At 44.8% G+C, this 23,746-nt stretch overlaps 1 protein-coding gene across 9 annotated transcripts in view; it reads left to right on the top strand.

Annotated features, from left to right (window-relative positions):
• LOC119458301 (uncharacterized) overlaps positions 1-23,746 on the top strand; it is a 125,255-nt gene that overhangs the window by 82,504 nt on the left and 19,005 nt on the right. For 2 of the 9 annotated variants that reach the window (XM_049671046.1, XM_049671045.1), the window contains exon 6: positions 7,381-7,798. The exons of 5 other annotated variants lie outside the window; for them this stretch is intronic. In XM_049671046.1, coding sequence (XP_049527003.1) covers positions 7,381-7,583 — 203 coding nt within the window. In that variant the 3' untranslated portion in view covers positions 7,584-7,798. Of the gene's footprint in view, positions 1-7,380; positions 7,799-14,410; positions 14,572-23,746 lie in introns of those variants that run through there. 2 more of the 9 variants (XR_007467958.1, XM_037720134.2) reach the window with 2 other exon arrangements.

Genomic DNA, 23,746 nt, shown 5'->3' with positions numbered 1-23,746 from the left:
CAGTTCCTAGCACCCTACATGATAGCAAACGCTATGCTTCACACAAAACTGCTTCGAAGGACCGAAAAAGTGTACTTGCGCAAAAAAAACCCCACAAATAAAGCATGTACGAGGCGTCGCTACCAACTATTCATTATGCAACAGGTCTAAACCTGCCAAGCCAATGCAGCACAAGGAAGGAAGCGCGAAATAAAAGCATCACAGCCGCTACACTCGCCAGGAATTTATTGAGATCCCATAGAAGAAGGATAAAAAATAAAGAAGAATGTCCATCCATAGTGTTGCAAATGTATAAAATAAGTGTATAAAGAAAGTATGTTGTGTCATCGAAATATGTAGCGCGCACAAAATGAGATCATTTTGTACCGATAGAGTGATATTTCTCAGACGACTACATTGATAAGCGCAATTTAAGAAGAAAGGAGAGTGGCCAAAGTGTATTTTACATATACTTACGCTTTCTGTTACATCTACGATGCTTCTATAAGGTGACTCGCTGTTTAGTTTCCCTCTCCTCGCTACTGCCATCACTCGCTAAAAAAGAACGAAAGGAATATCTGTCAACCATAATCGCCTTCAAAGACGACAAAGTCGGCGTACTTGATATGCGGGGGGATCACATTTACTGGTTACTGAAATTTAGAAATCGCCTGTTGGAGATAATATAATGCTAGTCCTTCGCTCGATTATTCATCAAAGAGGTGGACATACCATGCACGAGAAACCAAACACATATTGAACTGATTAACGAAAATTTTCAAATGAAATGTTTCGGTAGTTACTTTATGCCAGAAATTGCAAATTACAAAGTGTGGCCGGTGAGCTTACAAGGCGTATCGACTCGCAATGATTTTCGAGAATGGCATCGGTCTGTAGATATGTGCCATCAAACTTGCCGTACAAAGTGCACTGTTCTATTTACGTTTTAAACAAAAAGCTTTTTTTATGCATTCAAGCACAAAAGTATCTAGAACGTCCATGCATTTTGCCTTGTACTTTGGGAAATATTACTTCGAAACTGGAGTCATCTTAGAAATTCATTTCAAGTAGATACGTCGTGCAAACTCACCGGCTTCAATTCGTAAATTTCAAGATATGCCGTAAAGTAAATATGATTAATAAGGCATTTGCGTTAATTAGTTGGATATCTTTTTTCCATTGCTCGAGCTACTAATGTGCACCTCTGCGATAAAGCTGAAGGACAAGGAATATGCTACGACCACGCGCGATTTTGGAAAATTCCGGTAAAGCGAAAAAAAAAGATCACCCCGTATGTATTCAGGTGTACCGAAATCGGAGCACTAAAATGTGATGCAGTGTTGAACAATTGCATAGTTCCGCATTATTTTTATTATTTCTTCGCTCCTTTTTGTTAGACCTTACTTTTTGTTTCTCCGCAGGCTCTATTTCTTTTATTTATGTTACCTTCCTAATTGTCTTTTTTCACGCGCATGTACGGCGTTGTCTTGTCAGGCGTTGTCCTGCGCGTCAACATTAGCTGATACACCCTTTTTACACCAAAAGCCGAGACAGGTCCATGCTGGAGATATTGTAGTCAATGGCGCAGTGTGGGTATTTTGAACTATATTGGCACTAATTACACCCTTACCATTATTTTTACCGAAGATGCGACTCGTTATCAGCTTCTGTTTCGTTGTTTCTTACATTTTCTGAGGTTTTGCCTCTTCTTATGGGCTCGTAAGGCACCATAAGGTTGTTTTTCGAAAAAGAGGCCAATCAGATACCTACATCCCGCATGCACGAAACACCTGTGAAGTCGCCAAAAAGAAGGCATTGTTTCCAAAAACGAAGCTTCCAAAAATTGATATTGCATTGGGCTATCAGGTGCGCTTCATCGCTTTCATTCAGAATGTTCAAGCGCTCTCACTGATGGCCAGTGACGCCCAAGATCCGGTTTCCTAAGTAGCATTTTTCGCAGCACAAAACGATTCCGCATGCAACCGCCACAGAACAATGCAAAGATAGGGGTGGCGAGTTACTTGTGACATTTTTATTTCCTGAATACCTGTTGCGATGAGGAGTTGGGATATAAAAGACCCCGTGAATGTAATTCGTGCTGACGAACCGCATTCATTGCGACAGGCGACCATATAAATTGGTTACCATGAGGTATCTGACAGATGTTAACTCTGCCACATATTTACTAGATAGGTAAATAGATCCTCCGCAAAAAGTTCAGGAAAAAGTTTTTCAGATGTGTACCGTTCCGTGCGTTATGGGCGTGTGCGAAGCATCGACCAGGCCGACATGGTGAAGGGCGAAAAATTGCTTACGTCCTTTATAGCGCTTACTTATGAAGACACGCCGAGAGCAAAGAGGGAAAGGTAAAGAGAAAGGGCACGGCTCGTGCCGAGTGGAAATAATGACGTGGGTTGCGCTGGTAAGCGCACTATCAGATCACGATACATTTCTCTGCTTTTGAAAGTACAGATTTAAGAACAGCAGCTATGTAATGCACGTGCTCAAAGTATTAAAAAGTAAAGCGATCAAGACAACTGTTGAAAATTTGAGTCGTACTGCAGACCTTGAGGTGGTCTGAACTGGCGGCGAGATCTTCCTAATGATGTGGTGGGGTGGGCCGCCATTACACTCGGTGCGTTAATCTGCTCGGTGAGGTCGGCAGCGGCGTGTGTACTTTGCTGGCATTCGTCAGTACCGTGGTCATCTTCCAGTGCGCCCTGGATGAAAGCTTCAGCTGTGGGGAGCAGATGTTGCCTGCTGCGACGGAGTATTTTGTTGTCCTCTTTCAACCCTTCATATGATCTTGGATACACCTGCCTAAGCACTTTCGCTTTCCGTGACCAAAACTTTTTCTTCAGCCTAACAGTCTGTCCCTTTTCCAGTGGTGGTAGAGCCCGTCTTGAATATTCCTTTTGAACATGTTTCCACGCTTGCGTTCTCTGCTGGTTGCTGAAATCAGCAAGAGTCGATCTTAATCGCCTTCCTTGCAGTAGTTCGCCGGGTGATCGTCCATCTTCTAAGGGGGTTGACATGTAGCTAAGTAGCCCCAGCCCGAAATCTTCTCTTGCTTCTTTCGTTTTCTTCAAAATTCTTTTAGCTACCTGCACGCCTTTCTCTGCAAGTCCGTTGGACCTCGGAAACTCCGGGCTTGAGGTGACATGTCTGAAGTCATACCTGCTTGCAAATCCGCAGAAGTCTCGGCTTCGGAACTAAGGTCCGTTGTCTGTACACACCTCATATGGCACACCATATCGCGCAAGTATGGCCCCCAGCTGGTCGATGACGGTTGTCGTCGATGTGTCACGCAGCTCATCCACTTCTGGAAAATTAGAAAGAGCGTATAGGTCGAATAGGTCAACACCCACCCTATGCCATGGGTAACGCGGTGTAGGTCTAATGATGAGTGGTTCGGTGAGCTGATTATATGCATAGCGTTTGCACACAGCACATCTCTGGATCATTTATGTGATATCTGCGTTAATGTTTGGCCAAAAATGAATCTTCTTGCCCTTGCTTTACATTTATTAAGGCCCTTGTGGCTTTCATGCACTCGTGCCGTCATCTCGCCTCACATGGACACAGGCACGATCAATTTTTTACCTTTCAGTAGAACACCTTTCACAATTGACAGCTCGCCTGTGAAAGGTTTCAGGTCTTCAACTTTTTCACCATTGCGAATGGCCTGAATTACGGCGCGTACATAGGGATCCTTATCAGTCTCTTCGTTTACCCGCTTCAACGCGACGTCGCTGACAAGAGCTGCAACTGCACTCACAGCATGGATTTCCACTTTGGCATCAGCGTCCGCATCGCCCTGGTCCGGCATCACGGCTGTGGCTCGCGATAGCATGTCTGCCAAGATGAGTTCTTTTCCTGGAATGTATCGAAGGACATAGTCATATTTGAGCACACGCATACAAAACCTCTGTAGTCTAGGCGGCATATCAGTGATTGCTTTTTGAGCTATAGCTATCAGCGGCTGATGATCCGTTTCCAAGACAATCTGTCGACCGTATTTGAAGTAATGAAACTTCTGGTAGCCGAAAGTCGCTGCTAATGCTTCCTTTTTTATCTGTGAATAACTCTGTTCCGCGTCTGTCAGCACCCTTGATGCGTACGCCACAGGACGCCATTCACTTCCGTGACGCTGCATGAGAGCTGAACCCAAACCATTCATTGATGCATCTGACGCCACTTTTGTTTCTTTCTGAGGCTCAAAGATAGGTAGCAGTGGCTGCTGGTCAAGGCTGTCGCAGATACTGTGCCATTCATGCGTGTGGCTTGGTGTCCATGCAAATACTGCATCATGCTTGATTAGGCTGCGCAAAGAAGACGTCCTCTGCAACAAGGAGGGAAGGTACTTGGAAAAATAATTGGTACACCCAGAAGAAGCTGCACTTCCTGTTTATCGGCCGGAATGGACATCTGTTTTATGCACTCGATCAGCCGTTGGTTGGGCTTTATGCCGTCTTTCGAGATAATATCACCCAGAAATTGGATTTCGTGAACACCAACCTTGCACTTCTCTGCGTTTAGCTTAAGACTAGCTTGCCTAGCAGCTTCGAGTACTGATATCAACCGATGGTCATGTTGTTCCTGCGAGATTCCCCATAGCAAAATGTCATCTACATACACATGAACGCCCTGTAAGGAATCAAATATTTCGCTCAGAGTCTTTTGAAATACTTCTGACGCTGACGCAATTCCAAAGGGCATCCGCAAGAACATATACCTTCCGAAAGGAGTGGCGAAAGTGCAGATTCTTGACGTTTCTTCGTCCGGAGGAATTTGATGAAAACCAGCTTTCGCGTCAAGTAGACTGAACACCTTTGCACCGGCCAGTTCTGCCTCTATGTCCTCCCGCCTTGGCATTTCGTAATGCTCCCGTTTTATGCTAGCGTTGATTATCCTTGGATCCATGCAAACCCTCAACTTTCCATCTTTTTTCTTGACAATTGCTAATGGGCTTAGCCATTCAGTCGGTTCGTTGAAGTTTGTCACGATGCCCGCTTGCTCCATCCGCTTCAGCTCGTTGCGAAGTGGTTCCTTTAGGGCCAAAGGAACTCGTCGGGCAGCTTGAACCACCGGGACAGCATCCGCAGACAGGACCATCTTGTAGTGTCGCTGTACGCAGCGGTACCTTTGAATAGCTCGCCGAATTCCTGCATTACTTGTTCGGAGCTGCTTGCTGCTACTGCGTCGACTGTGCTGGTAACTAGCCCGAGCAATTCACTTGCCTTGAGCCCGAGCAGCGCCTGTCTTCCTTTCTTGGAGACGAAGAAGTCCAAGTGCTGGGGTCTGTCACCGATGACTACTTGGCTGATGACGCCTAGGTGTTTGATGATGGCCCCATCGTATGACCGCAAAGTGGTATTGCTGCGTTTGACAGGCGGCATTGGCCGCAGCTTCCTGTAGGATGAATACGGTATGAGGTTAGCTTGAGATCCCATGTCGACTTTGAATTTGAGTTCGTCGCCGCCAAGGCTCGCTATCACCATCCAATCTCGTTCATTCCGTATGCTACCGGTACACACATCTAAAATTTCAAAGTCTTTGCCATCACCGTCATCCTGGAGCTCGTCTACGCGCGCCGCTCTTCTGCAGCAAACAGCAAAGTGATTCCTTGCGTTATACATTCTGCAAGTTTTGCCATAAGCTGGGCAGTCGCGCGGCCTGTGTTCTCTGCCACAACGTGAGCATTTGAACATTTTTGGATGCATGCTTGGTTGAGATCCGAGCGACATTCACTGGATCTACTTGGTTTACTTTATCCGTCCATGCTTCGCATTACAAAGCAGCTACCTCTGATTCCTTGCATATTTTTTTCGGCTTTGGCCAGCGTGAGCTCGTTGTCTTGGAGGAGTTTGGCCCGGAGGCTGTCATTGCTAATGCTGATCACAACTGTGTCGCGAATCATGGAGTCTGTTAGCTCTCCAAAATTGCACGATTGGGCTTGCATCCTCACGTCTCGTGCGAACTGTTCAAAACTCTCCCCCGCTGTCTACATCCGCTTCCGGAACAGATACCGCTCGTAGACTTCGCTTGTTTGAGCAGCCCAGTATGCTTCAAACTTGACTACGACGGTCTCGTAATCTTTGTTTTCACCTTCGCTGAAGGAGAAGTTGTTGAAAACTTCTAATGCGTCCTCCCCTGCTAAGCTCAGTAGTACTGCTGTTTTCAGTGCCTTGCTCAGGGGTTTGTCATGCAGCTTTGTTACCGTGAAGTGGAGCTCCAGCATCTGCTTAAACCGTTGCCAATTCTTGCCCATATCACCTGTCATGAGTAGTGGTCCCGGTGGCTTGAGCACGTCCATGTCTGTTCCTGGGTGCGCCCGAGGTTCTGCTCCCACTGGATAGTGTTGCACCGTGCGTTATGGGTGTGTGCGAAGCATCGACCAGGCCGACATGGTGAAGGGCGAAAAATGCTTGCGTCCTTTATTGCGCTCGCCTATAAAGACACGCCAAGAGCAAAGAGGGAAATGTAAAGAGAAAGGGCATGGCTCGTGCCGAGTAGAAATAATGACGTGGGTTGCGCTGGTAAGCGTACTATCAGATCACGATACAAGATGTTCAACTTGGCTTTAATGAAATTATAGTTTTAAAGTAAAATATTGTATCCATTTTTGAACATTACTAAATGCCATACGAGAAAGAAGCCGTAGAGGTTGAATTTTCATAGAGATATGTAACTTTTAAACCAGATAATTCACTTAGAATAAAAGCAATACTGTGTTGTCCAAGGGCCTACACATGCCACCGAATTTTAAAGCATTATGTCCGTAAGTTTCTAAATTTATAGATGTTTATTGGTAGCTCCACCTACTTTTCGTTTTTAGAAAATTATTGAGCGTACTTTTTTACACTTGAAAAAAAATCAGACACCACTGTTTTAAGTTTAAGACCCGTGAAGCTTGTGCACGGACCAATTATGGGGTAATGTATTTCTATCAAATACGTTTTGCCTGTGTAAAGGTGCTCTTTAAATACACACAGCTATCTACAATATAAACAGCTCCTAATGTAATACAGTGTGATGCACCATTTGCAGTAAACATAAAGTGAGAATGATGAACTAGTTTATTTCGAGTGAGTCCTGTGAAAAAAGACGTGATCATTTCCCAAAAACTTGCTTCGCATTTGTATGTATCAAGCTTACCTTGTATTGCTTTCCAGTAAACAGTACAAAGACAGGATGTAGATTGTTATTTTTTCAGTTATTACTACAATGTTTTATGGAGCATAAAAAATAATGTATACGTATACATTTTGGAGATTCATTCCATTGTTTTCACTAGTAGCAAAAGCTTATTATTTCGTGTCAAGTAGTGTGGGACTGCCTCTCGATTTCAATAAGGAGAACTGATGACTCATTCTTTTTCTCTTCCTCTCTCTCTCTTAGATTACGGACATGTTTATGACCTCCTAGTTCGAAATTCCTCCATTGCGCGGGGCCCTAGTAAAGGCTGTAAGAATGCATTTGCAAAGTTAACAAGTACATCATTCCGAATTTACCAACCAAAATGCCAGGACATACTTTTCCAAAGTACGGAACCTGAATTTACCGTTGGACCGAAAACGCCGCAAAATACGCACCTTCGTTAGATTATTGTTGCCGCTTTGTCGGTATGTCTACGCTAGCGTCGTTGAAAGTTATTAAAATATTATACTCATTCAGCACATATCTTCCATTTCAAGGCACCCAAGAAGACACGAATGCCTCTATAACTATCTGTATAATGTTGTTTCTCTCTTACTCTATAATAAATATTAAATTTTGTTACGATGTAATTTGAACAGACAAATAAAGATCGAACCCCGGAATCACATGGTGAAGTCGCCTTCACGATTCTGCATATTCTTCGAAAAGCAGGCAGTAGTGATAACGGGGCATTAGACAATAACCGAAGCTGTTTCTTCAGATTTTCTTTTTTTTCCCACGGATTACTCCACTTGGGCTCCAAACATGGCCAGGGCCCTCAGCTAACATCTGCAAGCGCTACCACTGCAATGACTGTCTGTGGAAGACTGGAGACTCCATGTACCAAGAACGTCCACATAAACTGCTGTCGTGCACCGACCGGCATCCATCTGGATGACACAAGAAGCAAGCTCTTCATTGCTGTTACTGCAACGGCCATCGAGAATTTGCTGAATGCTTGCGCCATACGTGAAAAAGTGCAACGTTCTGGAAAGAGCTACAACCTCTATTCTTAATATATGAGTTTAGAGTTTAACTATTATATGAGTAAGTCAAGAAGTCCACAGCCTAAAATGTTTGATTTGGAAGTGAACGACATTCAAGCCTGGGTCAAACTCCTGTCTCAGAAATGTGATGTAATCGTAAGCAACCAGAGGCAACATAACGCGGAAATAATTTCCCTTAACATACGCGTAACCAGAATGCACGAGGGGTGATCAAAAAGTTTTGAAACCCGTATATCAGGAAAACTGCCACACCTTAGAAAAAAATTAAAGCTCAACGTAATCTCCACTCACACTAATAAATATTCTGGGTCACTTGAATAGAGGTGCACATCTCTCATTTTCCTGGAAGGCTTTTGATACTTTGCAAAAAAAAGCTTTCTTCCTGGTTGCCAAGCTACTCCTCTGCCGGCAGTTTGATGCGTGTTCAAGTCATCAAACCTCGTTCCCTTGAGGCGTGTCTTCAAATTCGGAAATAAAGAAATTTCACTCGGGGCCAGTTCGGGACTGTGGGGGGGGGGGGGGGGTCCAGCTGTTCGAAACCACACTGTCGAATGGCATTCTGGGCAACATGAGACCTGTGAAACGGGGCGTTGTCGTTTACGAGGAGGACACCTCTTGTCACTAATCCTCGGCGTTTTTCCACGATGGCTTTACGCAGTTTTCGAAGAATGTTGGCGTAATATTCGCTTGTAACGGTGCTACTGTTTTCAAGGTACTCAATGAGCAGGATCTCCTTTGCGTCCGAAAAAAAAAGTGTCGCCATCACTTTCCTCCCTGAGCGTTGGGTCTTGAATTTTTTTCAGCGGAGGGGACCGCGAATGCCTCCACTGCAGAGACAGCTGGTTTGTTTCCGGGTCCACCCACTGATAAATCCACGTCTCATCCCCAGTCACAAGGAGGAGAGAAAATATTCTGGGTCGCTTGAATAGAGGTGCAAAAGTCCGCTTGAAGAATTTACGCGGTGGAGTCGATCTTGCGCTGAGAGGTTCCGTGGCACTCATCGTGCCGAGACCTACGGCGTAATATTCGCTTGTAACGGTGCTACTGTTTTCAAGGTACTCAATGAGCAGGATCTCCTTTGCGTCCGAAAAAAAAAGTGTCGCCATCACTTTCCTCCCTGAGCGTTGGGTCTTGAATTTTTTTCAGCGGAGGGGACCGCGAATGCCTCCACTGCAGAGACAGCTGGTTTGTTTCCGGGTCCACCCACTGATAAATCCACGTCTCATCCCCAGTCACAAGGAGGAGAGAAAATATTCTGGGTCGCTTGAATAGAGGTGCAAAAGTCCGCTTGAAGAATTTACGCGGTGGAGTCGATCTTGCGCTGAGAGGTTCCGTGGCACTCATCGTGCCGAGACCTACGACATACCCAAAATATCGTGGATGATAGCGAAAGCACTGCCGTAAGAAATGTTCAATTCTCCAGCAACTTCGGCCACCTTGATACAACGATTATTCATGATAGGGCTCTCTGCTAAGGCTGAATGGTCCAAATCGGTTGAAGTGGTCCGCCGCCCTGGCCTTGGGTCGTCTTCCACGTGCACACGGTCACGTTTAAAATCGTTGAAAACCACTTTTAAGCCACTTTTAACACGAGAGTGTTTGATGACCGGGTTTCACGGCTGATTTCCGGCAACGGATGTAATGAATGTGATAGGCTCCGGCGTCGCCATCTAGGAGCGGTGAAGCGATGTACTACATCGCGACATTAACGAGCGACGACAGGGGGAGCTTCGGTATTCACAACGCCGCGGAGGCTCCAACACGGTGTAACCATGGAGTAAGGAACAAAGTGTAGCCTCGTGCACTGAGTTTCATAAAATATGTACGCAATAAAAAAGAACACTGTAGAAATTGTGCGATGGCAGGATTCGAACACAGGTGCACCAGAAGAGAAGCCCGATATTTAAACCATTACGCCACGGACGGTTATTTTTCATTCTTGCCGGAAATTTGTAGACACCAATTGCAACACTTTTTTCCAAAGAAAACAATACATAAATATGAATATACACATACTTTCAAACTTGCATGCATACATGTCGTGCGGTCAGCCACATTTTGGCAGGCACTGTCATGCCAGGTTTAATATTCTTTTAAAATTGCGAGGGGCTCAGTCCTCGTCAGCCAATCCGGGAGGCATTCCTGGTCTTTAATTACGTCGATGAATTTGGAAACACCCTCCCGGAAGAATAGTCGTGCAGGCCTTCGGTCAGGCTCACAAAAAAAAAAACCTGCCATTTGAGCCCCCCACCAACAGTGGAGGCCCATTAGCATAATGAGGTCCAAGAGCAGTCCGTCCTCATTTTTTGCAGTTAAAGATATAATACCTAATGGATTTAAGGGCAATTCTTTCTGTAGTGTTCTTTGAAGAACGTCCCAAAAATAAACCCCTTCCCAACAATGCAAGAAAAAACGTGATCGATGGTTTCCAGTTGTTTGCATATGAGGCAGTTTGCTCCCCAAGCTAAATAAAAACCCTGTTCTTGTAAAAAGGCCGTACCGGCAAAGTTCCGGTATGTAACTTAAAGAAAAAGGATTCTGTACCTGGCTGCACCTGCATTTCTTAACACGCTTTAAAACGTAATGTCCCTGTCCTCCACTGTTTATGCCTCTGTACATAGGAACCAGTATGATCATGTCATGTGTATCCCTGTATAATTTCTTCCGTGACACCGAAAAAAAGGTAATCATTAGAAAAACGCACGGACAGAAAACGGACACTGTGAACTAATTCCTTTAGGTACCCTCGAAGAGCACCAGGCATACTTAAATTGCTTACCACATAAGCCGACAGATGCTTGCTCAGTCGCAACTGGCACATTGTGCTCAGAAAGGGGTCGTGCACGTCTCGAAAGAATGTAAGCCTGTTCACTAGCTGTTTAACGAAAAGATGTGACATGCCTAGGCCCCCGTCTTTGACTCGCTTAAACAAGTTCATACGGCTGCATCTCTCCCATTCTGATTCCCAAATAAACACAGCAAAAACTTTGTGAACTTTTTGCACATTTATACGGGAACAACAGAAAACTTGCGTGGCGTACCATAAGAAACATTCCAGAAGTAATCACCATTGTTAAAATTAGGGAAACACAACAGGGAGCACTGCAAATTGGAGTAAGTGTCTGCGTTTTTGGCATGGTGAATGGCAGTCAACACCGGAAACGTTGGCCAACATTAGATGAATTAAATCGCCAGCTAAATACTTGGGCGTACCACTCGAACATTACCGTCGTAATGAGGACTACTGGCTCGAAGAAATTAAGCGAATCAAGAAAAAAAAAATTGGAAAGGCACTCATCTGCCAATGTTTGCGAAAGCCACTGTGTGGAACTATTTTTTTACGCCATGTACGCATGCACCTGCACGCGACAGCATTTATCGCAGTCAAGCCAGTGCATTCACACGCTTGGCGCGTTACGAATTGGCCGCCTCGACTAACTGAACCGTGGTAATTAGTAGCTATTGTGCGTGTTCGCAGCGTCTTCTGCACTTCGAAAAATATAGTTTGATCTTAAATTTACAATAATGAAGGTATATAAGGTGCAATAAACAAAGCCACACGAACGTCTGAATCCACAAGCGCGAAGATCAGACAAATCCATGTGCTTGGTATCGTGTCGGCTGTTAGAGTTCGATTAGCGCGTGGCAACCTCGTCGCCTACGGATGGCGACTTCAGCGTGCATCAGCAGCGCATCGCCTACTGTTTCACTTGCGATGTCACCACCTAAGACAACTGCTGCGCTAAAAGGCCCAGAAAGGCAAAGACGTCGCCGGGCCAATCTCGCTTTTCTCCGGCGAGAGACACGCCAGCGTGAAGCAGAATGCCTTCGCGCGTTCGCTATGCGTTCGCGGCGCACGGCGCGAACTCTGCCACTGCCATTCCTACCGCTGTGCGCGTCGCAGCTCGACTGGCTGCCGCAGCCACTACGGAGCCGGACGAGAATGCTCTCACATTCACCGAAGCCACTCGCCAGCTGGACGGCGCTCGCCGACAGGACGCTGTGCGCCGACAAGCCTGTAACGTAGTCGCCGGCCCGCAAATAATGCGCCATTCGCTGCAGTGGACCGTGAGTTCACGATGCAAACATGCAGCAGCTTCTGTGAAGACACGTTTGTACTTTCGTATTCTATCAATTTCTGTGAAAGAGGGATGAACCATACGTTTTTGAAACCTCGCTCTGACGTGAGTATGTATTACACTAACCGTGCAGACGCATAGTTCAGCTGCGTGAATCGGTAGCTGGACAACAGGAGATTCGCATTTCGCAAGGCTAAGACGTGAAGCATTGAAAGATGCGGAGTTCCCGGCACTACCTTGCACCGCATTACGGTGCGTGTAGTGTAGAGAGGTAGGCCCATCCTATGTTTGTACAAAGAAAAAATGTCACAGATTCGCCTTAAGGGCGATGCAATGAATACGATAGCAACACAGCAATGTCATACGAAGTAAGGTGAGCGGCTTTGGTAGCAATATGAATTGTAGTAAACATGAGCTGATTAAGTAAGCCGGTGTGCTGCGGCGTAAGTAGACCGACATGAAGAGAGACTCGATGACCACGAGAAGGCGCGTGTGAAACGGTGGTGTTGATGATAAGCGCTTCCCGTGGGCAGCGCGTGTGAAGGGACACACCTGTAGCGCTGCACTGCCGATCCGGGCAGCGTTGCATGTGTAGCGTGCGTTGGAAAATGTGGCCCGACTATTCCTAACTGAATGAACAAGCGTGGTGTGAGCGCGCACAAACAAACATGAATAGATCACACTGAATGACTGCAGACAACGACCGTCAAAACTCTGGCAGCAAGCGGATACGCCGCAGCGGCGAAGGTACGTGCGGTCTATCGCTTCAACGGAAACTGAGCGGCGAATGCACGGCGCATAAAGGTCAGAGCCGTGTGGAGATAAGAGACGGTGCGAGCGAGCGACATCAAGTGTAAGGACCTGCAGGTCCAGGGATACACTCGATCAGAAAGACCGATCGATCCAATAACATGACGGATTGCATACGCTCTGCGGCGCAGTTAAGTGACTAGATGGATGGAATCCTCATTGAAACAATGGAAACATTCAAACTTGACCATTTCATTTGAGCAATTCCTGTGTTCGTCCGGGTACCACTGTATCTTGGCGAAGATGATTTGTTCCTACGGAAATTTACCATTCCATCGCGCTGTATGATGTCAACGGTAAAGGATACTTTCCAGTTTCCAGAAGCGCTACCAAGCACCTATTCTCCCATGTTTGATGATTGTTGAAATATCTCCGGTGTTCATTGAAAATCTCCAAAGCCACTGCCTTTCCCTTTCAACAAACAATTTGTCCCAAGATGAGGTGTGCTATGCCTCCTGATCCAGACGCGCGATTGTACACGGCAAGAGCTTCTACGAACTTTTTAGTCATGAAACTAATGTACATATGGTAATTCTCTAAATGCGGAATCCTATGCAGATCGACCGGCAATCGTCGCACAAACATTTTACGTTGCACGATAAAAATGACTGAAATTACTGAAGCGTCTGACAAGAAATAAATATGTATAATCTCCTGCATAATTCTTTTAACGTGTAATAATTTTAAGTTCAAGAATTTTTAATAATTAGCAGCCTAACTTCAATAAAGTTATACCACGAGAGGCTTTAAAGGAACTGCCTGCAATGCAGGTAATCACTATCCTGTTCTAGCCTAAGTGTAAAAATTATTGTCATAACCACTTCGGTGGAGAAATACTGATATTCATATTGTGAGTGTTGCTCGATTGGTTTATGTTGATTTCTATATAATTATTATTGTATGCGTACACTTTCTCGGTAATAATGGAATAGTAAGTCTAGATGAGAGAGATCATTCACGTTGAGGTTACATTAGAATTTAGGATTATGACACTTGGGTTTTCTTACCATGTAGCTTAAAAAACGATTGACATTCAGTGATCACTATAAAATAGAAATTCTGTAAAATTGCATGTAGATGATTGAAACCAGAAACGTGGAGGCTATTCTCCAAAAGAAACGCAAACAATACTTTTTTTTGCCGCATGGACCATTCAAATTTCTTCGTTCCATAGATGTGCTCACAAAATAACCTTGAAAAATCTTACATGTGTCAACATAATGTAAAATAGAGTGAATCGTTGCGTTAGTCTCGCGCGGTGCACCTGTTAACCGCACGTGACAATAGACATTGTCTTCCTTGTACTTGCTGGATATGTGTTCTTTTTTTCGTGCGGCTGCTGCCGGAATGCTCTCCTCATACGCAGTCTAACATGTACAATTACCCAGCATACCATGGCGACAAAGCATCTTTTTACTGTGTTTCTGTTTACCACCTCTTTAAGCATGTTGGAATGCAGATTAACGATGGTAAAATCAGCTCTTTCTGGTGTAAAGGTAAGAATTTTTTAAAACTCGCCTTTGATTCTGCATACTCAGCCGATCTCAGCTCTTTACGCATGACTTTCCTCATAGGTGTCAATATGTTGCTCGTGGGAAGAACGTGTATGAAGGTACAGTTTAGCTGGAATGATAATACCCAGATTAATAAATTTCCTGCAGACAGATTTTGCCGCCATAATCTCGCCACACACGAAATTGTGATTTTGAAGACTGAAATACAGGAGTCAACTAGAAGCTCTACAAATATCTCGTTAGAAAATTAATCTATTTGTGAACAATACCGCATAAGTTTATAATGATATAAACTATGAATAATTGATTGTATTGTCTAAATTGTTAGCATGAACAGACGGGTGACTCTCTCGCTATTCAGTATTTACATCCAATCACTGATAATGTAATACTCAAGTGCAGCCCTCATGTAACTTTCTGCACATTTGTAATGAATACATTCCAAATCTTCCCATCACTAAATATGTTTAATGTCAAGATTATCCATCTGTTCCTTTCACGTGGTAATGACATCGCCGCTATGCACTAGGGCAGCTTTTCTAGCACTTTGCTTCGATGGTTCATTTTAAGTCGCATTTTGTTGACGTTGTACATCCCGCACTTCCGTTGTGTTTTATGTGGGATACGGATAATTTCATTATCAGTGATGGATACATACAATGACAGGAAAATAGCATAGCTAAATGAGCATACCACCACTGTTATCTCTTGAGCTAAGGCACGTTCCTGGCATATCAACAAGCGCTGGCTGCACAACTCGTCAGAGACATTGGTCTCAGCAAAATACTTACTTTTTGAGTGATGTGGTGTGTTTTATGTGCATCATGTATCTGTCATGCACTGTGCGTGTAATTTCATGTTTCATCATGCCCATCTTCAGCACGGTAGGCGTGCAGCCGGGCAAACGCCTCGAAGATTCAATATTAACATATTCGTCTTTAAGCACTGCAATTAGTTTTCTTATTATTTATGCTCATTTACAATACATGTTGATTTTGGGTGAAAATTTGATAGCTCATATATAAAATCGGTTTCCGTCGCCGTAAGATATTTCTCACTAGCTAATGTGGTCTGTTTATCTTCTTGGTTTATAGAGACTTATATTCGTGATTCCTTGATTTCTTACATCATGTCTATCGAAGACCCTCCTTGTAACAGACGACATGAACATCGAATAATCGTGTTTCACACGATTTTGATATGAGCATGAACTGATCATAACATGCCGCCTACTTTTGTGCATTCTTGTAAAATTTGCCATTGTGCGCACGGTTATTGCCAATCTGCCCCCAATGACGCGGCCATTGTAAGAACTCTCAGCTAAGCCTTCTCCAGCGGACTATGCCGGCTGAAGGGCTCAGCGACCACACGCACACACGCAGTTTATTCGCCACCTATTATGTCTGCTGGAAAGAAGGCACGCGATCCGGTATTCCTATCTGTGTCGATCATTTCATCGGCCGTTTCCCAGTCGTCGTACGTTTGATATTTATCAAAGCATACCTGACTTCTGCACGCTTGTAGTGCTGGCCGAAGCCACGGGGACTCCAACAGCTGCCATCTGGGCATCGGTCCTCATATTGCCGGGCTTCCTTGTCGGAATATTGCGCTAAAATTTGCTGCGATTGTCGCCACTGTCACCTCGTTGACGGGCGACTGTGCCGTGCTCGTTGTGTCGTTCTTTCCGGGTCCTCGCACGCAACTGCATCACTCCTGCATTCTGGGCGGGAGGGATTCGGCAAAATCATATTGTCAGCACCATCGTCTTGTCAGAAACCTGCCAACGACAGGCGTGCGCCAATTCGGCCCCTCACTACTCCAAGTCCCGTAAATTTTGATACGCGGCTGTTTACATTCCACTTGCATTTTTACGCCTCTTACATAAAAACACATAACTATCAGGGTAGATTTATCCGAGTACTGCAACGTCTTGACTTCGTCTTCTTGTTCCTGGGGTTTTACGTGCCAAAACCAGTTGTGATGATGAGGCACGACATTTTCTGCGACATGGGGCACGTAACGCTATCGCGTTAAAAATCTGCTCGAAGAAAATAGAGATCCTGACATTTAAAAGCTACATAGGACCAATAATAGAAATCTTCTTCTTCTTTCTGGGGTTTTACGTGCCAAAACCAGTTCTGATTATGAGGCACGCCGTAGTGGAGGGCTCCGGATTAATTTTGACCACCTGGGGTTCTTTAACGTGCACCAGGTGGTCAAAATTATTCCGGAGCCCTCCACTAATAATAGAATATGCTTCAGCAGTATCAGCTCATTCTCTACCTAATAAGTTGATCAACTCGAAACCTTTCAGAGAAAATCAGTCGGAGGTATTTAAACTAGACAATACTAGCAACAGCGTTTTTAAGTTCTTCAAATTTAGAAAATCTGCAAATCAGACAGAAACTGTGAGAGACTAAAGATATTGTTTTTGAAGAGCTATGACAAGCGGCGATTGATTACTATCGCCCTTTTGCAGCCCAGAGCTACTCGACATACTCGTTCCGCTCACTGAACAAATGTTAAAAAAATTATTTTCTTGAACCCTTTAGCAAGTTTTCCCCCGTCAAGTTAGGGACCAGAATGCGCTAAATACAGATACGACGTGTTCATCTTTTTTTTTCTAATATTTGTTCTACTGACCAATTGTAGACAGTGTTCAAGCACTTTAGGGTATTGGTTATAGCAAGCTAGGTTAGGAAGGGCGTCTGCCATATGGCATGATAACGAGCGTACAATTTTCGTTTGATTCTTGTACGTTCTCTGTTTGTACATAATCAAATGCTGTGTTTGAACCTCCTGTTATTACTTGCTAACGTTGTTTAGTTTTTAAAGTGCCACACACTGTACTTTAGCCCACGCTCTTGTTTTCTGTTGCGTCGCCCGAATGTGGAAGTTATATATTTTCGTATTCTTTCTTCTCTGATCATGCATAGATTGAAATATGCATCCTCATCCCACTACGGCCTAATGCCTGACTAAGGCAGACACATGGCAACCATGGCAAGCAATTTAGGCTTCGAGGCAGTACTTACACACAGGCACATTCTTCAATAATAAAAATTCACAGGGCCTCTTACGTTATATCTACGACGACTTGAAGGCGAAAGCCCAAGTACCGATGCATTAAAGGACACATGACGTACACATCTCCCTTTATTCGCATAGCCTAGTTCGCTTAGCCATTCCCCATTACCTTGCTTACTCATACTCTTAATACGCTTAGTCATCCCCCTTAATTCGCTTAGGCTACTTCGCTTAGACATCCATATTAATTCGCTACGCTTCTTCTCCATTCGATTAGTATAATTCGCTTAGCCATTCTCTTAATTCGCTTACTCATAGAAGACGATGACGATGGTGAACCACACCCCATCACATTTCTGCATGATTGTTTGGATTTCTGGTTTAGTAAGTGATTACACCAACCCGGCAACGGGGGTATGAGCCGTTGGTGATGATAGTGTTTGTACCTTTTGTGCCGTCGACACGTTTTCGTTCATGAACAAGAGAAGGTTGACTGACTGGCCCCACGCATCAGAGACTCGACCGACAGATAACGGTACACCTCACAAATCACTCAATAGTACGGAAGCCAACAATCTCCGTAGAAAACAAAGGTATTCTCCAATCTTCACTTTCTCAACAAAATGTTTCCCGAAACATAAAAGGCCGACCGCCCTTGGTGTGGGGCAATGCCAACTCTCTTTCATATATCATGGAATTGTCCTTTCACACCTATACATCTGCCCACTAATAAGGAACAGTGGGAGGTAGTACTCGCTAGTTCTGATCCAAGAGAGCATCCAAGTGGTCCGGCGGGCAGCAAAGGCCAGCCGAACTCTGGACTGAGGGCCCCGACCGCATCGACTCCTACTTGTTTCGGCAAATAAATTTGAATGAATGAATCAATGATGAGACAGATAAGGCTTTGGCCTTAATAAACGTACAGCAGAAGCCTCTTAGGCCACGTGGATAAGTTGTTGCGAAGAATGAGACGTGTAACGGTAAAGTCAGAACAGCGACATCTGAGTATAAACGTGATTTCCTGATAATAAAGGAGGAGGAATGAACGTTTATTGCTAGAAACAGCGAGAAAGTGTTCTTTCTTCACCCTAGGTGGGAGGCTCCCTCAGTCCAGAAAGCCGTTGGTGAATGCCGCAACCCGGGCCCGGTCCACCATACTTCGCTGATCCTCCAGGCTCTGTGCCGTTAACATTGCCCCCCACGTTTCTTCGGTGGCTTGTATCGTTTCTGAGGCATCATCTTGACTGTTTTTTTTCGCGGTGTGGGCACACCAACACCATGTGTTTAAGGTGTCTGGTACATCACAATATTGGCATATGTATTAGAATTTAGTGGGATGCATCCGGTGCATGATAATTCCATGGACATATGTATTTGTTTGTAGTCTGCGGAGGGCGGTGGCTTCTTCCTTGCTTAATTTTGGATGTGGTAAAGGATATTCTCTTCTTTCGAGTCGGTAATGCTGCAGTATTACAGCGTAGTTGATGGGATGGTCCTCCACCCTCGTCGATTTCCGGATCCCGTGCGGCAGGAAATCCCGGCTGGTAATCTCTCGGGAGACAGCATGTGCTGCTTCGTTTCCTGGCAGGTGTTCGTGGCCTGGGGTCCATACGACGTAGGTTTCGGGTAGTTCTTGGCGTCTTGATAGCTCTTTTAGAATGTCACGGCTGCGGCAGAGATTCAGCCTTTTTGTAAGTTTCTACATGCCGTTTGCATGTCGCTCAAGATGATTGCGGTGTCCTTGCATGTGGCGATGCCGAGGATACGGGGTGCAATATGTTATCCGGCTTATAAGGAGTGCTTGGATTCCCGATAATAAAGATCCGAATAAAATGTAGAAGTGAAATTTGGCAGGCCGTCTAAGTCGTTCAGCCGGAAACTTGTTCATATTGGAAAGATTTTTACTGCGCTCTAAACAGCGACAAAGGAGGACGAAAAGGACAACACGTTTCGTCATCCTTTGTCCCTGTTTATACCGCAGTAAAAAGCTTTCCAATATGAACTTCAACCAACTAGCCCAACTTGGTCCACTACCGGAAACTTGTAGTATATAAGAGAAAGGCACTAGGTTCCAAGGTGAGATAAACAGTAGAACATGGCAGAAAATTAGATGGTGTGATTTTAATTATTGGACATGTATAGCTTTAGGTGTATGTACATTTCATGTTCGCGAATAAGCTGGAGCAATGCAGCGGCTATTTATTATTGTTTGAAGGGGCCTTTCATATTACAGTGCACATAACACAGATACATTGTGATAGTAATAAACCACTAGCCAATCTGTGTAGGGCTCCCACTGGCAGCTAATACTTGAAACATCCCGTTTAGCACAAAACATATTTTAAGACATGTTTCACCTTGGAATCATTTGACTATCAAGCAGTACATAGCGTCCGCCAATGCATACTGTGCCGAAATCGTATGCCTGACCTCTGACGACGATACGGTGACTGAAACTTCCCTTTCCGACAGCTGTCGCAATCCCTACAGTACTGCATTCAGGGCAAGAATGCCAGTAGTGACCGTAATTTACACGATCCACCTTGTACCCGCATACCTCCAGCTCTCAGGAGCAGCTCAAGGTCTAGTTAATACATGTTTGTACAACCGTACGGGTTATACGAAAATTTGCGGAAGAATTTCAGCTTCCACAATGCAGCGCAAACAACTGTTCAGTGCTTCAAAAATAGTTTCTCGTACACGTACGGCGTACTCTTCCCGAGCAGCCCATTTAAAGTAGTCTTGAACTACCTCTAGGGTTTTGTGAAGAAACAGTCAGCGGATAGCGTACGCTGCTGTCAAGATCTCAGCCAAATTATACGGTCGTGCGCGGCGCGTGCAGCTCACCAGCGGAACACGACGTAAAGTTTCTCACAAACGGTCTCTTTTCCACAGAAGCCTGCTCTTCACTCTTTTCCGGACGCTTAATTTCGTAATATGGCAGATTCCCATAGGCTACTGCTACTTGCCCATAGCTGACATTATTCAAGAAGGAATTGTGGATCAGTGCGCTTCTTCCTGCTGTTACTGTGTATGGCAGAGTAACTCACACAGTTTAATAACAAGACTGAAGTAAGCGAAAGTTTGCTTTCGAATTTCTATTTTAATTGCATACTTCCGGAAGAAGAATGTCGTCTCCTCAAGCTCGGCCGTGACCGCCAACGCACGAATTAAATTTTGGCCAGCGTGCTTATTGGTGTCGTAGCCGTTAGGTCTCGCTAATTTCGACGAGCTTGGAACACTTAACTAGCCTCGAACAATGCGAAACTTAACGTCAGACCACAAGCATGCTTGCCAGCGCGTGCGCACGGCTGGAGGCTCCTGGTTAGACGCCTTAGCAGACTTCACTTCGTATTTAGCTATTGATAGTGCTTCAAATATTCAAGTTGGACGTAGGTACTATTCATTGGTCTAGCTGGTGCAGGACAAAGCCGGTCCCCACCACATAGCACAGCCAGACTGGAGCATGTAAGCTAGAGCGTGCACTCAAGCTCTGTCGTGCACAAAGGAAACGTTGCGCTTACGCACTACAGTTGCCTGTAGCTGTGGTCTCCTACGTACCGTAGATACCGCGACCGCCGCGGGAGGCCGCGATCAGTTCGTTGTGAGCACGCAGGCTCCGGCTTAGCCTTCGCAGTGCAAGTTATTGAAGAAAAAGCGGAAGAACCGCGCCAAGGAGTTTGATTGCCAATAACTCCGCTTCTGGTGAACGTATTAAAGTGTCCTTTCGCAGCAAAGTATTTCTGATATAGCCTGTTTTGATTTCAAAGGCATTTCTAGGCTTCTATAAAGAGAGGTTCAACGCCACTTTAAGAACACCTTCAAAACCTACGGCGTGGGGCACATATATTACTAAAGCGTCTTTGCGATTCGCGCGGTGTGTGAGTTCTGTATGTGTGACCTAGTATTGTGTGATCTAAAGCCTCTTAGGTTCTTTCAAAGATATCCGCAGTGTGCTGATGCCAGAAATGCATGTGCTGTTTACTTCTTGCCAACGGTTCAGAGCACACAGCACAATCCTCTAAAACTTTATCCGATCTGCTGACCTCGTATTCCAAACCAATTGAGCTTTGGTAGACAGCTTTTCACAAGATAAATTTTGCATTCAGCAAATCTACGCTCAGTGTCTCCCCCCCCCCCCAAAAAAAAAAAATTCTAGCGCTTGCTTTGTTGTGGAAGCAACAAAAAATTGAGTATGATTTGAACCCATGGATTTCTACTAACATCAACTCACGTACCACTACAGGAGAGAAAAATTTCACTTTCGGATGGGAGTTTTTTTTTTTTAGTCAACGTAGCATTTTGTTAGTTTCACTTCTTGCCTAGGGAGCCGACTTGCATTCTCTTCGATACCAACCACCTTATTGTTGCTCTTTCATACCTAAAGTTTTAATGATTTGCCCACAGAGTATTAGAGCAGCACCAGAAGTCGCCTGTTCTATAAACTACGGATGATATTCGCACCACCCCCGGCTCAACTCACGTCATCGTTGACGCGAATTTGCTGGCATTGAGCTCCAACAAACAAAGCGACAAAATTTAGAAAAAATGAAAAAAAAAGAGTTCAGACTTCTCGTTGCCTTATTTTTAACAATATTTCATAACAAAGCCCCATGCGGCGCAGATTAAATGGTTGTGAAACAAGATTGCCCAGTCACATACAAGTACTTTTGCCTAAGGGAGTTTTGATACGTAATCGAAGAAGATGAGCACGACCACTGACTCAGATTACTCGCTATGTACGAATGCAGGATACCTACTGCTGTTTCTTTTTTCCGTGAGGAAGGTTGTCCTGGCAATGAGGCAATAAGACAATAAGTCGGTATTGCTCGCTTTTCTACTAATCATTGAACCTATGAGATAATGCTGGAGATGACTCCAGCATACCTGAGTTCTCCGAAAGCGCCAACTGGAGTATTCGTCTGGAACGTCTATAATTTGACTTTGAGGCAGCTGACATCTTGAACCCAGGTGATAAACTAACACTGTTACTAACGTCCTGCAGTGAGTTAACTTTGGACGTCGTCTGAGCTTTCCTTGCACACCAAAAGCCTTCACAAGTATAATACATTACGATCATTGAGCTTCCGAATGCAAGCTATGGTCCAAGATCGTGAGAACTTCTTAGCCATTTGAAGAATAATTAGCGGAACCAGGCCCCAACAGAGTCATAAACTGCTTACTACTGCGATTTCTTTACAACGAATGCAGGCTCAGACACAGTGACTCCAACACAGCCAAGTAATGTAGAGCGCTCTGGCTCTGGAAAGAGAGGGATAAAGCGACGTGGCTATAGAGCAGGCGAATGAAACTTTTACAATTTTGCCACAAAATATTATGCTGCGCGACAGATTATTATGTAGTGTCAGAGGCGGAAATTTGCAATAGCCTTTGCGCGTAGGGGGGGGATATCACGTCTGAGCCCGCTTACAACTTAATGCTAGCAACGGAGTTCCCCAGCAACCACCAGCAGCATATGAAGCCTTCCATGGCCTTGTACCCGGCACAAGGCAGAGTTAAAAAAAGGAAACGCCTCGGAAAAATAGCGCCAAGCAAAAGCTTTTCTTCCGTTGCCACGGAACGCACGCGACAGATGAATAGGCCACTTTGTGTCTGCTTGCACACTTTCTTGATGCCTAGGAAGCCGCTACAAAAAAAGAAAGAAATCGGGACTATCTCTACAGGTAATAGGGAAGCATCCAATTAACGACCTTTTAGCCATGAGAACCTCCATGCAGAGTGTCGAAGCGCGATTTACTACTAACCTTAAGTTTCATGAAAATGTTCTTCAAGTGTAAGTGCACTCAGGTGCATCACACTAAATTTTCGGTTCCAAGACATAGAACAGCTTCTGGCCCCGAGGCTCTAAATCGCTCCAGAAATGTAACGTCGACATATAGTTATTGTCTGATGTCACTGCGAAAAACGGTAGTTCTAGTGTACTCCACCAACATGTGTAGGAAATACAGCTAGCTTTCTGAGACCCGCGTTTAAAATCACGTTCAGTATCGCAAATCATGTAAAGCACGAGGCTGAGTTGCAAACACTTCCAGACAGCTCCTCCCAAGTGGTCAGTACCCGCAAGGTCTGAAGGAGAAAAAACAGCGGTAAACAGCCGACTTGAATTTGG

Source organism: Dermacentor silvarum, chromosome 7 (genome assembly GCF_013339745.2).
Source record: "Dermacentor silvarum isolate Dsil-2018 chromosome 7, BIME_Dsil_1.4, whole genome shotgun sequence".
In the NCBI taxonomy this organism is placed as follows: Eukaryota; Metazoa; Arthropoda; class Arachnida; order Ixodida; family Ixodidae; genus Dermacentor; species Dermacentor silvarum.
The sequence above is the reverse complement of the archived record's forward strand: the minus strand, read 5'-3'. Positions and strand labels throughout refer to the sequence as shown.